The sequence below is a fragment of the Triticum aestivum genome, chromosome 2D (genome assembly GCF_018294505.1).
Source record: "Triticum aestivum cultivar Chinese Spring chromosome 2D, IWGSC CS RefSeq v2.1, whole genome shotgun sequence".
NCBI classification, from domain to species: domain Eukaryota; kingdom Viridiplantae; phylum Streptophyta; class Magnoliopsida; order Poales; family Poaceae; genus Triticum; species Triticum aestivum.
The window spans coordinates 651,998,211-652,016,800 of NC_057799.1; the positions used below are offsets into that span (position 1 = coordinate 651,998,211).

The window sequence follows — 18,590 nt, forward strand, 5'->3', positions numbered from 1 at the left end:
CCGAGGCGCAATATGGTGATATCGCTAGCTAGTCGTTTACCAGCAAAGAACTATTGGTAGTAAATATGTTTTACATACTTACTCATATTAAATTAGTTGGCTTACATTCCAGTCGAGATGACCCTTTCACCTGCACATCTGATTCCTACCATGCTAGCTTGACAGCTTGAACATCACAGCACGCAGGCATACCTAATGGACTTACCTGGAACGTGAGCCTCAGACCAGTGATCGAGCTGAAAAATGGATCATGCTCATAGAGATTTTCTTAGGTGAGACCGTGGGAGATCCTTTACCTACCTCGTGATGTGTAGCAAATTCAACATGCCTTTGATTTCTGTACTGTGATAGGATGGGAGTAATACAACGACCCATCCGTATCATTACCATAGAGATTTTTTGTAGGCACCAACGCTCGATAGGGCAGCTACCAGCGGTGGCTAATTTGACAGAACGGTAGGCGGCGACGACCCCCACAATTCTGGCTGTCGTTCGCTGCAGATCGCCCAAGGCTGCAACAAATAGTTGTCCCCGGAGATGCGGTGTCTCTGGCCTGTCCTTGCAGCTGCGCTCGACGGGGGCCTCCATCGTGGTGGTCGAGGACGCCGCGGTCACCGTCTTGCGCCTGGATAGCCGCGCCAGCACGACAGGCTCAATCTTCACATCTAGCAGGCCAGGCCTACTGGCCACGATGAAGCGCGCCCCGCCGGAGCTCAGGCAGCCAGTCAATGGTGCCGTGCTTGCGGGGATGTCCGTCAACCGCGCACCAGCCTCGACCTGGTGCTGCACGCGATCGTGCTCAGCAACCTTCAATGTCAGGCATCGGTGTTGATCCCCTTGGGGATTGAGGTCATGCAAGTACAACCTGAAAAGTAAGATCGCTCTCCAGGACGAAGAGAAACCACAATCCTACTTATTATATACTGCTATTGTCAGAAGACGAAGAGAAAGGAGTAGTGGCGAAGTTGAAGAGGAAAGGAATTCGCAACAGACTAATAAAATCGATCGGTGGGAAGTATCAGTAATCAGTATCTGAATTAAGAGATAAAGAGAACATGGACCGAAAGAAAACTCTAGGTCTGCCCAGTAGATAAAAAAAATGCTATTGTGGAGTTATATATGAAGAAAAGGAAACGCCAGGTCCCTTCGGTGTCTAGGCCACGATTTGTTAGTTTTTTTATATCGATGACGTGTCAGATTTGTTAATTAAAAAATTCATTTTTTGCCGAGGGGGCACATGCATCGCAGTTACTGTTGGAGGGGCACACGCATGGTTGTTACTATTGTAAAAGTGCAATAGAATTGCTGATGTGGCAGGTGTGATGATGTGGATGGGTTGCATGTTAAGATAAATCAAGTAGTGGGGATGAATCTCTTAGGTATATAGGATGTGTGAATAATTTCCCCTTAATTCCCATGACTTAATGCAGCGCCGAAACTGCCACCCAGGAAATGACCACGCACTGGTGGCGTTAGAGCATCTCCAGCCGTTGGCCCCCCAGGCGGCGATTTTACGCGCCCTCTGGGGGCGAGCCGGCGCTAAAATCGACGCGGGGGCGAGCAGGTTCCCAGCCGCTTGCCCCAGGGTCGCCCCAGACGCGTTTTTTTATTTAAAAAAATCTGAATTCGGCAAAGTTTGGCTAAAATTCGGCAAACTTGACATTTATATTCAACATGTTCGGCGTTTTACATAAATTATTTAAAAAAAGCATCTACGGGGAACGTTTGCACTGGTAATTCCTGGAGGACGGTGATGGTGCACTGCAGAGTCAGGGCATCGTCGGTGATATAACCCGATGCCACTAGATCACATCTTTTCGTGAGCATCAATTTAGATGAGTGATGTGAGTTATACATGAACTCCCCTGACACGGTCTTCTGCTCGGATGGAGTGAGAATTCCTTTCGGATCTACCAACCGGGAACCGAGATTTGCCCTCACATAATTGTTGGTGCGGGATCGACTTCGGAAGATTAGCTCCAGTGCTACCGACCATTGGAGATCAAGATAGATACAGATTTTCCAATCATACCCGTCGACGTTCCATCTGGATTCGATGGAATAACTGCTCCTCGCGCCTACATTATTGGTCGTAATAGCCGTCGATCTTGAGCAGCTGCACCAAGCGCGCGGCATCGGTGATCGTAGTTGAGGAGAAAATTTCCATGGCGACCGAAACCTGGATGGCGTGAGGGTGGTTGTTGTGCTTCCTCTTCGCGTTGTTTGTGGAGTGTGCAATTTATACAGGGTCTCAGCGAGTGTTAACGAGCGACTGGGTGGAGAGAGAGAGAGGCATGCGAACAGACAGGCGTCGGAGGAACTCCAAACGAAAAAGGTGACCAGTCAAACCTTTTGCGGCATGCCAATCATCACATCACCATTCAATCGATAAATAAATAAAGCATTACGTACATCACCATCACATATTCTTTTTAAAGAATCATCACAGCTTGCCAATATGTCAACTAAGGGCATCTCCAACGCCGACCTGCAAACCTCCCGCATACAGCTGGACCGCACCGTGCGGAGAGGGAGGCTTCCGTCCTGACCCACCAGTGACGTGTTAGCCACAGGGCCGGTCCTGGGAGGGGCAAGGGGGACGGCCGCCACAACCCCCCAAACTCGAGGGGGCCCCGCCCAGGTACCGAGGTACGTATGCAGGTATCTGTTGGGGAGTTCAGGGAAGTTTGTAATTAGGGGCGAAACTCCAGGGGTGCACACACCTTCCTTCTCCAGCTTGGCAGCGTACTCTTCGCAGCTTAGGAAACGAGTGGGACTAGCCCAAGTAGTAGTAATTCGCAGCTTAGGAAACTCAAGATTATATTTTCCAACAATTTTTCATCAGGATCCAAGTTATTATGGTGTTTGTACGTAACTTATCATGTATATGATGCGTTATTACCATGATGTTTATACACAAAATACGAAGGTACATTTTTTATAACTTCTTTCCTTCAGGTCAAAGTTGTCGTGGTGTTTGTGCCTATGTTATCAGGGTTGCCATGTAGAAAATACTGTGTTGTTTACACATAAATTACCGGGGAGATGTTTCAATAATTTTTTCACCCCGGTCGAAATTACCATGACATTTATACGTAAGTTATCGGGTCCCAGTGCATAAATTATCATGCCATTTGCACAGAAGTTACCGGGGTATGTTTCAACCCAAAAAAATCCATCATATGAAGTTGCCATGATATAACGAGCCTACATGGACAAGGTATACAACTAGTTGGTATATAGGAGACTACAAGACAACTTGAGGAATCAAAAAACACAAAAGGAAAAATGATTTTTTTTGGCTCATATGAAAGTGAAAAAAGGTTAACTATCATATGAATGGTGAGGTCAAGAGATCAATTCCTATCCCATGCACTTAGTAATTTTTTGATTTAAAACGAAAAAGCAGCTTTAAATGGCAGTACGCATAATTAGGAGCCCATTAATCATGCCAATTAGAATACGAGGGAATTAAATCGTGCTAATTAAGAAAGTTCAAAAACAAATAAAATCAGGTCAATCCATAGATTCCGTAATTAAAATCCCGTTAATTAAGGAGACACAAAAAAGGAAATTACGGGAGGCTCGTGCGATAAAAAATTGGTGGCATGCAGATCGTTCGGATCTATGGGAAAGATCCAAATGTTTGGAATTTACAAATATCGATTTACAAATAACGTTTGGAAAGACGGATGAAAACAAAAAGTAACATAACAGAACTGAAGAAAAAAGGAAAAAGAAAAAGAACCGCAAAAACAAAATAAAAGGCAAAATAAAAAAATATAGTGAAAACTAAAGAAAACTGATGAAACATGTAAAGGAAAACCCAAAAATGCAAAAAAAGAAAAGCTAAAACCCGGACAACAGTGCCCATTGTCAAGGAAAAAGCGAATGAAGAACGACGTGAAAATAGGGGAGCCCCTATTTGACGCTGTTTGCGTCAAAATGGCGGCGCGAAGCACAGTAGCACCTTAACTGGGCCGGCCCATAAATAAATAACTAAACCTGACTTGTGTAATGTAGCAAATAGGAACCGGTTACTGTAGCGAAACTAAATTAGTTGCTACATGTAATTTTTCTTAAATTTAATTTCTTTGAATGTTTATATTTAAAAAACTGTGCACATTTTCGGAATTTATGAACAAAAAGTGGACACAGGAACATTTTTAAAATATGTGAACAAAAAAAGATAAAAATACAGAAATTGTTTTTGAGAAACGTGAACAATTTTTTGAATATGTGAACAAATTATGAAACTCCAAACAAATCTGGTTCCTTGAACATTTTTTGAATTAGTGAGAAAATATTTTAAAATTGGAACATTTCATGATAGTCCAAACAAAAAATTTGAAACCGGGAATTTTTTTATTTGGTGAACAAATAATTTAAAATGTAATATTTCATGAAATTATGAAGAAAAATTGGAAATTGTGAACATATTTTGAAATTTCTAAACAAAACTTGAAAATCGTGAACACTTTTCTGAAACAGGAACATTTCTTGAAATTCTGAACAATGTTTGAAAAAGCTGTGAACATTTTGAAGAAAACATACCAAACAAAATTTGAAAAAAGATAATTTTTTGAATAGTGCAAACAATTTTTAGAAAACTTGTGAACATTTTGAAGAAAACATACCGAAGAAAATTTGAAAAATGATCATTCTTTAAAATTGCGAACAATTTTTGAAACGTGAACAAATTTTAAACTCCTGAAACAATGGATATATTGGGAATAAGTTTTGAAACGTGAACATTTATTAAAATATGTGAACAATTATTTATAATGGGAACATTTTTTAAAATTCTGAGCATGTTTTAAAAAGTACAAATATTTTCTAAAGCCTGGACATTTTCGGATTTATGAACAATATACTAAAAAACAACGATTTTTTTAAAAAAAATTAAATTAAGAAATAAAAAATAATTTAAAATGAAACAAAACAAAAGAAAACAAAACTAAGTAAAAACAAAAGAAAAAAAACAGAAAAGGAAAACAGGAGAGAGAAGAAAAAAAAGGAAATGGAAAAAACAGAACAAGGAAAACAACCAGTTCAGGAACCTTCTAGAAGTTTTCCAAACAAGAAAAAACCCGGCTGGGAACTTCTAGAAGGTTCCTAAAACCGGGGACATTGAAACTCTTAAACGGGCCGCCCAATCAAACTATCGCTCGATCTCCCCTGTGCGAAACATCGACTGTTTGACGCAACGTGCGTCCAATAGGAAATTCCAAGATTCTCCATGGTAAAACCTCTTATTCGACAGGTGCCCGGAAGGCAGCTCGTGTTCATTGTAGTGTCTCGTTGGTCGGCCCATAAATGCAAGTTGGTGGATCACTCAGGTCTCCCCTGCCATGGGTTTGATCTGATTTGTTTTTGTAGGGCCTTGGTTTGATCTGTTGGCTTGACCCCACTGACCATTGACTTGACCCATTGACCGTTCAGAAGAAGTTCGCGAATTTGAAAAGTTTACTAATATAAAAAAATCCGAACTTTTGATAGAAAAATGTTCATGAATTCAAAAAAGTTTACAAATTAAAAAAGTATGAGAATTAAACAAGTTGACAAAAAGGAAATAAGCCCATAAATATGGAAAAATCTCACAAAAACTGAAAAAAGTTCTTGAATTTGAAAAGGAAGTTTTAACAATTTAAAAAGTTCAGGAAATGTTGAAAATGTTAATGAATTTTAAAAAATTTAACGTATTTGAAAACAATGAAAACTAAAAAACAAAAACAAAAACCAAGTAGATTCCACGCCAGGAAAAAACCACAAGATACCCCGCCAAAAATCTGGGGAAACATTTGGAAAACAATCCTACATGTGCGGTCCATTTTCCACGTAGTGCTGGAGAGTTTTGTGACATGTAGCAAAACTGAACTGGAAGAATAAACACCCAGAAAAGGGGGGGAAACATGTAGAAAAACCCTATATTGACCAGCCCAGACGGTGTACGGGATGTAGTAAAACAACTTATAAGTGGCGCTAACTCCGATAGGATTTGGGAAACACAGGGACTTGGAATAAAGTAGGGCTAACTCCTATTCGGCGGCTTCAACACCTGTTAGCTAGTTAGGTTTTCGTAAACGGGCGCACACACTCCTCCAAGATGGGCCGACCTATTTCACGTTTTTTTTCTATTTCTAAACTGTAAAAAATGCACGTGAGGAGCGATTCAGACCCGCGACTTCGTTGTTCGGTGTAAGCCGCGATAATCAACTAGACACCACAAATGGTGTACATATTGTTTCATCTTCCTTCTTTCTTCTTTGCTTTTTTGTCTCTTTTTTCTTTATTTATGTTCCTTTTTTTCCAAATGCGTGAATTTTTATCAAAGTCGATGAACTTTTCAAAATTAATGTTGTTTTCTTAAATCAGTGAACATTTTTTTCTATTTTTTTTCAAATGCCCGAACCTTTTTTCTCATAATTCCTTTTTTTAATTTCTTGAATATTTTTTAATTTTTTAAAAGATGTACAGGGAGGCTCTCCACAGCTCCATTTCCAGAATGAAACCCAAAGGTCTGTGACGGTACATCAGCTCAAAGAGCAGTTCAAAAGGAATGTAAACAGCTACAAGAGCAGCAGAAACGCGAAAGGAAACTAAGCTAGTGGCACGCAGGCCTCAGGTCGATCACACCAAGAAAATCAAGGAATTCGTGAACGAAAACACACACGGGGGGCACTGGGGCGCCATTCACATCATGACCAGCTCACCGGACCTCCTGAACTTGAGCGGCAGCGCCTCAGAGACTTGAGGTGACCAGCAGGCCACGAGCGTTGACACCAGGCTCCGTGTGATACTTTTGTCCATCAGGTTGGCTGGCGATTGGAATCCCTCATTGTCTTTCGAGATTCTAAGCTTACTCCAATGATCATCAACATCATTTCTTGTGGCCTTCTCCCGCATCAGCCACTCAAGATCCGAAGAGGTTGTTGCATGGAACTCGTCAGAGAGCTCATAAACTCCTCCAATCTCACCTTGCCAGCATCTGGAGACAGGACCGCCCAGAGTTTGAGCGTCCTGAGAATTAGTCCCCATACCTAGAGAATGGATGTCCAAATGGTGTTGTTAAAAATCATAGAGTTTCCATATTTCCACAAACACCAGAGGACAACAGAGCTTATAATATTCAGAGCAGAGTTCTTATTGGAGACCTAGTAGTGAGCAACAGATTCAAAATTTGTGCTTATTTAGATATGGAAGAAGCTACTAACAAAGGACCAAACATGTCTAGGTACTACACAGTCAAAGAACAAACGGGAATTCGTTTCATTTTCAGCACAAAACACACAGTCAAGAGGCTTGATGATGTGTCCCTTTCTCAGGTTATCTCTAGTCATCAATTTATTATGTGAAAACAACCATAGAAAGACGTGGATTTTGGGGGGCATAGGAATTTTCCACACAACTAGAATAAGCAGTGGCTGCACCCCTCTAAAGTTAATCACAAGATAAAGTGAGCTAGGAGAGTAACTCCTTTTATTTTCTAGTTGCCAAATAAGAGCATCCGGGTCATTGCTAAGTTTGATGCCCCTAGCAAGTTCCACAATTTGATACCATTGCCAAATAAGAGCATCCGGGTCATCCCACAGATCCTTCCCCTCGCTCGCTTCATTGGGTGCGGCCCGCTCACGAAGCGCTGGCTGGTAGAAAAAGTCCAGCGTGCTGTCCACTGGCCAGAATCAGCAGGTCCATACCGAGTGAATGAAGAAGGACGATCTCAAAAAAATAAATAAAGTGGAATTAAGCAGAAACTCGAGAAGCTGAGCCGGATGAACACGGGATGCCATGCCGGTCTCGCGACGCTACGCAGCCTCGACTGCCGCTGTCGACACGGTCTGCAGTGACATTGCTCGCCCCAGGAGTCTCCCAGCAATAATGCGATGTGAACGGTGTGACTACACGGACGAGCAGCAGCATCCGTGATTGATGGTGGGGCGATTTCTGCAAACAGCGCGAGATCATTATGTCCTTCACTGCTAGGGGTGCAGACAAACTTTAATCTGACAAGAAGATTAAGGGTGCGCGACCGCATAGCGCATATGCATAGCCCTTGGACAAATCCACACTCAAGCGTACAAATGTTGGTTTCTGATCTAGTATTTCACTATTGCCATTATTATTTCAGTTCATGTTTCAGGGAAACCGTTTGAGCTGCATTTCGACATATTACAGTTTTAAGCGTTTGAGCTGTCGTCTTGAGCGGGCAACATCATCATACTACTTATGATGAATACTCCTACAAAGGATGTATCGGCTCCAGCAGAGAGAACTACTGCGGTCATACCGTACGTGGCTTCGTCGTCTCAACTCTCAAGTGGGTCGACAGACGGACTGCTGCGGTGATAGTACGCATTGCTTACTCTGGACTCTATCTCCATCTGGCACCAATAATGCGATTTGTACTGTAAATTGATGTGACCCAACGGACCAACAGTGGCCTATATCCGGCCAACCATGTTTCACCGTCATCAGCCAGCACGATCCGTGATTCATGTGCTTCAGCTGGACATTCAGACAAAGAGTGTGTACACCTTTACCCAGAAAAAATGATAAGGAGCACAACTGGAGGTCGGTCAAAATATCCACAGCTAGCTGGAAAAGTGGATACAGAAACTACCATTTCGATTCCCAGCATCATTTGTCCAACATTTTATGGACGTTTCACTTAATTATTTCAAGTATTGCATGGGGTCGGGTGCAGCAGCAGCTTCTATTTTTACACCCTAAGAGCTTCTACTATTGTTCTTTTTCTTCTCGTCTGCCAAAAAAAGGAAAAGAAAAATTCTAACACAAAAGCATGTTCGTGGACGGCACGGGCGGGCACGGCGAAGGAAGCAGTCCCATGTGAGTGATTGCCAAGGAGAAAATACTTTGGGGCCGCACTCTTGGCTGCCCTACCGCTACCTATCGGAACAGCAAAAATGGGTGTCGGTGCTCCCTAAAGCGTGTGCATAGGAGGCCTGGCCCGTGGTGTTATCACCGTCCACTTGTGAAAGGTGTTCGGACAGAAAAGACCCGACGCTGTGCTGCACCACCACCGTCGGCACTGTATGTACTACCATCTCTGTTTAAGATTCTCCATCGGCTCCGAAGACAAACACATATGGTTTATTTTCTCTCATACATAATAGGTTTATGTCCGGCTTTATAGATAAAGCACTGATCAAAGTACATGGCCAAACGATACATTGTGAAGAGGTAGACCTCTTACATAGCGGATCCTGAGATCTTGATACCACGCAGAACCTACACTACCGAGTACAACGCCATGCCATGCCCTATCACACCTAGACTCCACGACAACGCCCTTGGGAGGACGAGCGTCGCCACTGCCGAGTCCAAAATGAATAAGGGTCTTCACCCGGAGCCCGGACATGGAGAGGAGAACCACAACGACGTCTTCAAGAAGATAGCGGCGCCCGTAATTGGCACCAAAGCACGGAGCTTTCGCTCGGCAGCTCAGTCGTGTCCCACGATAGACCCAAGATAGATGCGATGAGCTCCGACTCCCAGATCCAGATCCGGTCACAGCTGACAAGGGTGTGCTTGAGCCACCTATCGCTAGACCTCTCGCCGCCCATACGACCAAGAGGAGAAGCCACCACCACCACCACGAGGCCCGCCGGAAAGCCACTCATGGGGACCTCCGCCCGGCATCCCTATCCCAAGACTCCGCCATCCATCTGCCACACGACACACCAACCCCGGAAGGTAGGGTAGAAAGCCATCCTTCCACACCTAGCCCGACATCAGTCCCCAGATCTGGGTCAGCACCTCCACCGTAGGAGGCGCCGACGCCTGCTTCCCCAACCAGTCGCCGTGGACATGGGGACATGATCCTAGGACTGCTGACAGCCACCGCGAAGCCGAGCTCTTGCACGACGCCAAATCCGAGATCATCGGTGCCGCACGGCATGACGAGTAGGCGGTGCCAGGACCACCACTACAGCCCAACCCACCCGCAAGGACAACGCTCACGTGCACATCCTGGGCCGAGCCCGAACCTTACCTACCTGGAGAACACCGCGATCTGCCTCGGGCTCAAATCCGACCTGCCCGAGTACAACCCTAGTCAGGGGAGCTGCCGTCATGTGCGCAGTCGACTAGCCTCACACACCATCGGCTCCAACCCAGGAGAAGGAAGACCGCCACGCCGCCACCCCGAGCCACCAGCCAGACCACGTCCGCCGCGCCGCCGAAGCCCGCACCTCCGCCCCCGCCCACCATAGCCACGAATACCGCACCTTTTGCAGGAACCACCGCCACCTTCATCCGCCGCTGTCGCCAGCCGGCAGGATGACGGCATCCAGCCCGTGCCGCCCGACGGCCAGATCTGGATGACAAAACACGTCTAGTCTATGCGGTCCAGACGGTTGCGGGTAGTTTGAGGGTCCGGATTGGAGATGCCGCTACATGACACTTTTACTTATGTGGAGATAGACAAGAAAAAAGTGAAAGAGTGAGCTCTTATGCAAGAGCAGCCTCTACGCACGCTCATAGGTAAAAACATTTAATGAGACAAAATAGATAAATAGAAACTAAAAAAATATCTAATCTTATGACCAACCTTATGATCAATCTTATTGTATGGGTAACTAATAATACTAACTTTCGATGACATGGCATGTTTATATAGCCAACAGCCGGCTATAGTATTAACCATGTTGTAAGGCCAACTCCAACATGCGACACCAAACAGACAAGGATTTTGTCCCCTTTTCATCCTTTGGGCCGGAAAACGAACAAACGGACATCGCCGGAAAGGCGGACATGGCCAGACTACCCGACACAGAATACCTATTTCGAGCGGACAACCTAACTTTTTGCACAAAAACAGAACAAAGTGACACTTCGGCTGTGCTCAGAAGAACGTCGCCACCCCGCCTCTATGGCTGTGTTTGTTTGGGCTTCAGTTTCGACAAATTCAGCTGTGAACTTGTTGTACTGGCAAAACTGCTGTGATGAGGAAACAGTTGCGGTGAAGGTTATCTGTTTGACAACGTAGCTGTGGAAACGACTGTGAGCTGGTGAAAACGCTATGTTTCAGGAGGAGGGGAGAAGGGAGAGATAGGTCATGCCTGCGGCGACATTTATGACATAATTACGACCAAACGCCAAAAGCAGAGGGGCTAGGGAAACAAATTTGACTGTGAAGTACCCCGAGACGTGCTTAGGGCTGTTATACTGAAAATAGCCCGAAACAGTTTTGGGTTGTGGTTCTACAACTGTCCTAAAATAGCTGTTTGTTTTAGTTTCAGCTTTCTCCAATCCAAAAAATGCTCCCAAAGCTGAAACAAACAGGGCCTATATAGCCCGCATAGCCACAGTCGCCTCGCCGCCGCGCCGAGTGCCACCGCCCCGAGCTCATGAGATCCAGCGGTCCAGCGCCCTGCCGCCACGCCAAGATCCCGCCCGCCGCATGCTCTAGAGATGGCCGTGCCCGCTCCATGTTGTCGCGCCCGCCGCCTGCTTCAGCACGAGCTCCTACCGCCGCGCCGGCGCCCTATCGCCGCCTACTCCAGCACGAGCTCCTACCACCGTGCCCGTGCCCTGCTCGTCCTCGTCCATGAAGAGCGCCTCCACTCCCGCGAGCGTGCCGGGGAGGCCGGAGTCAACCAGGCGGTGGTGGGTAAACCGGACAACGCTCCTGTTGCGGGAGGTGGTGGCGCTCCAGCTGCGGCACCCTATTGCGGCGACATCTTGCTGTTCCGGTGGTGCTCATGCAGCGGCACGGCGGCTCTGGAAGCGCCCTTCTACGGATGCGGCGACACTCCTGCAGCAGCGGTGCCGGTGAAGTTGGGGTGGGTGGGTGGGGAGAGAGAGAGGTAGGAGGTGAGTGGATCTATGGCAAGTGGGCCAGGTCGGGCAAGCAGGGGACAGAGACGGATCAGGAGTGTTCACAAAACATTTGGTTTGTGTACACTTCGGATCCAAACCGCGAGCAAATTTTATCCGTAAATGGGTCCAGACGAACACAAAACAGACAAAAAAATAGGATGGATCTGCGGTTGAGCCATCGTTTTTGTTCGTTTACATTCTAATAGGCACACGCATACAAAATGGGGTCGTGCGGTTGGACTTGGGTTAAGAACAAAACATTTCACTGCGGGGGTTGAACGCAAAATGTTCTAGCAACCGGCTGAATTCCATCCGCACATACGTGTCCTCTTTAGAGTTTAGACTCGTCCCCTCGCCCCTCTTCCCAATATACAGTTGTTAGGCTTGGAGTGTATGAAGGAGAACCTAGAGCCACACTGCAGCAAACCACATTTTTGAGCAATGAACCAAGAGAGCAAGATTGAGCCTGTGTTCCGGTAGAAACCAAGAGAGCACGATTGATTGGCTCTGCCGGCTGCCGAGGCCTCGTTCCCCGCCGCTGCCACCTTCGGAAGCACGTCCAGCGGCGCAGTTGTCTTTGGATCGAGGTCAGGCCCCCTCACTAATTAGCTTCAGGAATCCCTTTGTGATATCTCTCTATTCCCTTTGTAATCTCTTGCCGAAACATTCGGCTTTTCTTTTATTCAGATCGCGATCTCATGCCCGGTGAGAGGTGACCATCAACAATAGAAGATCGAGTGAGCCATGGATCTCGCCATGGGGACCATGGGCTCCCTCCTCCCCAAGCTGCTCGAGGTCATCAAGGACGAGTACAACCTACAGAAGGAATTTAAGGAAAAGGTCAAGTCCTGCTGTACTGAGCTAAAAGCTATGCAAGCTGCCCTTGGCAAGGTGGCAGAGGTGCCGCGGGATCAACTCGATTCCGAGACCAAGGGTTGGGCTGACCAAGTTAGAGAGCTGTCTTACGAAATGGAGGACGTCATCGACTCTCTCCTGGTGCGTGTTGTGGGCTGTGACTCTAACCCCAATGATCATCAGAACAGGCTCAAGAAGCTCTGGGTCAGCTTCAGGGATCTGTTTAAAAAGGGCAAGGATAAACATAGGATTTCCACAGATGTCAAAGAGATTGAGAAGCAGTTGCAAAAAGTCGCCATCCAACACGAAAGGTATAAAACTACTAATCTACCTGCAGTCACAAGGGACCCCCTTAATCCTCTCTTGGAGGTTCTCTATGGAGATAAGAAGAATATCATCGGCCTAGAGGAAGCAAGGAACGATATTATCAAGAAGATCACCGAGGGGGACTGTAAGAAACTCAAGACACTCTCTATTGTTGGATTTGGAGGATTGGGAAAGACTACGCTTGCCAAAGAAGTATATGATGCCCTTGCAACAAAATTTGAACACAAAGCAATTGTGTCTGTGTCTCGGAATCCCGACATACAGAAAGTATTAAGCGATCTTCTCTTTAAACTTGACCAGAAAATACATGCTAGTCATAATGCAGCAAACTTGGACGTTGAGCAGCTCACCTTCCTAATCAGAGGATTACTTAGCAACAAAAGGTACGCCATTCATTTATATTGCTGCAGATGCCATCCACGCAAGTCACATCTAAGCAGCATCCATAGCATCAATCCTGTGGAAAAATAATTATAATTTTGGTCAGATAAAAAGGATATATACCATACATGCATAATATATATATCTAAAGAGCTAGCGCTCACTAGCCTATTTCTCTCAACATGCAAGTATACCACCTCATCATTCATCAAACATGGACAAAGGTCCACCACAACATACAATCATGCATAATAAAAAGCCATGAGAATTTACATTCTATTATGATATTTACATTATACAATAATCAAACACCATAAATCATATTTATTTTCAGTTTTAGTTCTCATATTTTTACTCTAAATATTCATGTTCCATACAACCAATTCTAACTGAATATATTGCTAAATTTTTATACTTGTTTTAGTTCATTTCATAAGGAAAAACGCCAGGTCTCTAAAAATCATATCACCTTATTTTTCATGCATTTCACATTGTACATGCCTATGTCACCACGCCTACTTCTATTTTTCTCCATGCTCCTTGTCATGCTCAACTTCATCCTTGACTGCTCTAAACAACCGACACTTTTCTTCTTAATATTTTCAAGTGTACAATATCTACTCTCTTTATTACTTCATAATTGTATTATGTATATTTTGTTTTTCCTTCCCTAAGCCATACGAACATATGGTCTCTTACCTTTCCTTTCCGCTCATTTCCATTTCTAGGTATAGAATACAAAATGTCGTTTTCTGTGGCAAATCTACACCGTACTTTGTGATTGTACTTGATAGACATGCATTTCTATTTCCCTTTTAACATACTTTTTGCTATATTAATTATGTACTGTTCTTTACAACTTACTAATAGATCAAATCTCCACCAGTATCCTGATGTTAAAATTTAACCATATGTTAACTTCCGTAAATCTCAACTCTAGAAATAATATTACTTTCATATTTCAATAGATGTTTCACAATGTTATACGATGTGTGTTGGTTTCTGAACGATTATCCTTTTTTAGTCTATATTATACAAGTATCAACAGAATATGTATTTCATCTTTATCATATTTCTCGGCACATTTGTTTTCATGGACATAAAATCCTAGCAATTTCGTACAAAACTATTTGTACGAAGAAACCCCGAAGGTGTTTATATAACTATGGGGACACTGAAATGCATTGTAATCTCCTCTTGTATTAGGGTATAAGTTCCAATATTTGCTAATTTGGCATAAGGTGGTTTGTTTCTCTGTTAGCTTTCGTATTGCCTTGTATCAGGTGATCTTCGTGACGAGAGTAAATGTATCGCCCTATTGCAGTATCACTAATTGCTTTTTTTTGGAGAGGTCCAATTCATATGATCGACATGGTGTGCTCATTCTAGTCGAGGGGGTGCATATATGCGTTGAATGTGGTAGCGTGCACAATGCTCCATGGGGCCTCGATTTACATTTTTGTAGGTTGTCATAGTACGATTCAAAGTGTGGGTTGTGAGAGTCAGTACGTACCGAACCCCATTCCCAAACACCCAACCATGAAAATTCCAAACCTTCAAATCCAAGAATTAAACAGACCCACCGCTTGAGTGGTACTACTCTTTCATGTTTTTGATAAATATTTGGTATTGTTTTGCTAACCTTAGCTCTCGCATTGCCATGTACATAGGTACTTTATAATTATCGATGATTTATGGGATAAAAAAGCATGGAAAGAAATCAGGTATGCACTTGAGGACAATGAGTGTGGAAGTATAATAATCACTACAACCCGCCATGTTGAGATCTCTGAAGAATGTTGCCCTTCTAAAGATTATATGATTCATAAGATGAAATCTCTCTCTGATGATGACTCGCAAAAACTTTTCTATGGAAGAATATTTCCAAGTGAGGTGCGTCCTTCTCGGTTTGAGCAAGTATCCAAAGAGATCTTGAAGAAATGTGCAGGGGTACCATTAGCCATCATTAGTCTGGCTAGTTATTTGGCTAACAATCAGAACAGAGATCGAATTGATAAATGGAAAGATTTGCTCAATTCCATTGGCAGTGGACTTCAAAATGGTGATGATCATGTGGACGAGATGAAGAGGATATTATTATTGAGTTATTACGACCTCCCTTCCTATTTGAAAACATGCTTTTTATATCTAAGTATCTTTCCTGAAGATCATCAAATTAGCAGAGACCGGTTGATAAGGAGATGGATTTGTGAAGGTTTTATCCAAGTAAAAGGTCAAACCAGTCTGCTTGAGCTTGGAGATGCCTACTTCAACGAGTTAGTAAACAGGAACATGATCATGCCGATAAGCATACATGATGGTAGGGTTGAAGCTTGTTGTGTACATGATATAATGCTGGATCTTATATGTGAATTATCAAGCCAAGAAAACTTTGTTACTGTACTGGATTTTATCAAGGGAGACACACCTTTGGAAAAGAAGTTCCGCAGGTTGTCCCTCCAAAAGGGCATGACAGATCCCACCACTACTCGGAAGGCTACCACAAACATGTCACAAGTGAGGTCTTTTACCGCTTTTAGTCCTGCTGTCAGTAAGATTCCCTCTCTTTCTAGATTTCAAGCTTTGCGTGTATTGGATCTGGAAGGTTGTGATCTTGGAGGAAGTCCTGGTGTTGACCTTAGGCCTGTTGAGAACTTGTTACATTTGAGATACCTAGGGTTAAGGGGTACAAATGTTGGCAACCTCTCGATGGAAATGGCAAAGCTACAGTTTTTGCAGACACTAGACTTGCAACGAACCAATTCGAATGAATTGCCCTCCAGTGTTGTTCAGCTGGGGCATTTGATGTGCCTAATCCTTGATAAAGGCATGCCACTGCCAGAAGGGTTCAGGAACCTGACATGCCTTGAACAGCTGACAGGAGATGGGGTGGGCATTTTTTCTGCAGACAGCGCAAAAGAGCTGGGTGATCTGATCAGGCTAAGGGAGCTCGCCTTTAAGTGGGATTCAAGGAGAAAAAATCCTAGACGATTATTTCCGAAGCCGGACGATCTAAGGAGAACTGATGAACCTTTGACTCATTTCATATATGGTAGTCTGAGAGAAAATATAGGTGTGCTTGATTCCCTAGACAAACACCTGACAATTGATAAGGCTTTGATTGAATCCCTAGGCAATCTGCCAGAACTCAGGAGTCTGGAGATCACCTCTACTGGTCCTTGGGATGCCAACCTTATGCAGGATTGGGTGCCCTCTCCAAACCTCTGCAGGTTTAAATATGACGGACTTCTTGAGAGCTTGCCTGCAAAGATTTGTTCTTCGTCACTTCCCCAACTCTCCAACCTATATCTTCATGTCAATAAAGTGCGCCCAGAGGATATCCAGATCCTTGGGATGCTGCCAGCTCTCCATTATGTCACCCTCATGTCCGATCTAGGCGATGGCAAGAACACAGTGGAACAGTTGGTGCTTGGTGCCGCTGCCTTCCCCAGAGTGAGAGTGTGCCTTTTCCGTGATCTTCTACTGGTGCACCCTACCTTCCAACTAGGAGCTATGCCAATGGTGCAACGCCTTCGCTTCGGTCTCCGAGTGAATGACATCCTCAGCCATGACTTCGATTTGAGCATACGGAACCTTCCTTCACTCAAGCAACTCAGAATTGACCTTCTGAATAAGGAAGTCGGCCCTGAAGATTATTCCCAAGCCGTGAACGTGCTGAGGTGTGTGGCGAACGACCATCCCAAAAATCCCACCGTTCATGCTGATAAATACTTCCGAATGACATGATGGAGAGGTAATCCTGCTTCTACACTTATTAGTTCGGTCTGTCCCATGTATCTTTTGACTTTGTCTAAATACTTTTTTTTTCAATTGCAGGCTGAGTTGAGCCGAGCGATCAACAAATCCTGTGTCAAGGTATAAATTCCGTCCAGTTGTTTTCTACCTCATATGTTTGTAACTAGTAGTATTATCCTTTTAGCATCTTCTTCAGCTCTCAACTGTCTGTTTACTTCACCACACCACCAAGAATGATGCAATATGAATTGTATGTGACTCTTTGTCTCTGGCTTTGATTTCAGCTACCAGGAGGTGATTCCATCGGCATCGACTCTCTATCGTGCAAGCCTCCATCTTCCAACCACGTATGCATGTTCAATTCATGTTTCTTCTATGTCATCGAGTGCAACTTCTGTGTGCTTTCGCCTGTACTGTTTATTTGGTGAACCATCTAATTTGCTCAGTGTGTAAGAAGGCGAGTTTGGTGGTGTGCCAGGTTTTTTGTCCCTTAGGTTATGTTCCCAGCCAATGTAACTAGAGGGTTTTCCTGGTGTGCGTCGAACTCAGCGAACCTATTTCCCTTTCTATTGTTGTGTTGAATACTGTCTACATTCTTGTAAGATAAAATTGCGTGATCTTCTATTATGTTCTCGCTTTCTTCGGTTAAGGAACCATTACATTTCTAAGGTCCTAAGTTCACTTCTTGAAAGCTACCTAGTTCATGATGAACTATCCTATTTTCACTTTCCTTCCAAATGAGTAGTTTAGGATATACAACTTCACTTTTTTTATGATTTGCAGTTGGCTTGTTTGCCTGGCGCTGATGCTGCCTTCATGGCTGCTTTAAGGCTCCTTATTAATTCCTTTCTCAAAATCGATAGAACAAAGGCGTAGTCAGTTCATTTATTTGGATGCTTCACTTGTACAAATGCCGACTAATTTTCTTCAGCCGCTGTGATCTGATCTGTTATTAGTTTAGTTCAGAGTCAGTGTTCCACCGGCGACAACACGGTGCTGTACTTTTAGTTTCTACATTAAGATCTCAAGCAGGTACTTCTGACAAGAACGACAATATATGATCTCACTATATTTGCCAAAACCTTCACACACAGCAAGCAGTCTATACAGAGTCACAAGTATCGCATATTTAGGTACATATGTACCAATCACTAGTAGAAAACGGGTCTTTAGTCCCGGTTCGTAAGGGCCTTTAGTCCCGGTTCTGAAACCGGGACTAAAGGGTCGGGACTAAATCCCTCCACCTTTAGTCCTGGTTTGCTTACGAACCGGGACTAAAGGAGCTCCACGTGGCCGGTTTCTGGAGCTCGATTTTTTTTTCATTTTTTTTAAATTTGATTTTTTTTGAAAAAAAATTCGATTTTTAAATTTCTGAATTATTTGAAACCGGCCCCATCCTCTAACCATCCATCATCAGTCATTAATCTCTA

The 18,590-nt window shown here is 44.1% G+C and overlaps 1 protein-coding gene across 1 annotated transcript; it reads left to right on the top strand.

The window, feature by feature from the left end:
* Nucleotides 1-12,111: 12,111 nt before the first annotated feature.
* Nucleotides 12,112-17,819, top strand: LOC123055398 (disease resistance protein RGA5). The gene is made up of 5 exons (XM_044479411.1): nucleotides 12,112-12,428; nucleotides 12,529-13,406; nucleotides 15,075-17,158; nucleotides 17,242-17,280; nucleotides 17,445-17,819. The coding sequence occupies exons 2-3, from the start codon at nucleotides 12,586-12,588 to the stop codon at nucleotides 17,149-17,151; spliced, it is 2,898 nt and encodes a 965-aa protein (XP_044335346.1). The 5' UTR covers nucleotides 12,112-12,428; nucleotides 12,529-12,585; the 3' UTR covers nucleotides 17,152-17,158; nucleotides 17,242-17,280; nucleotides 17,445-17,819.
* The last annotated feature ends 771 nt before the right edge of the window (nucleotides 17,820-18,590 follow it).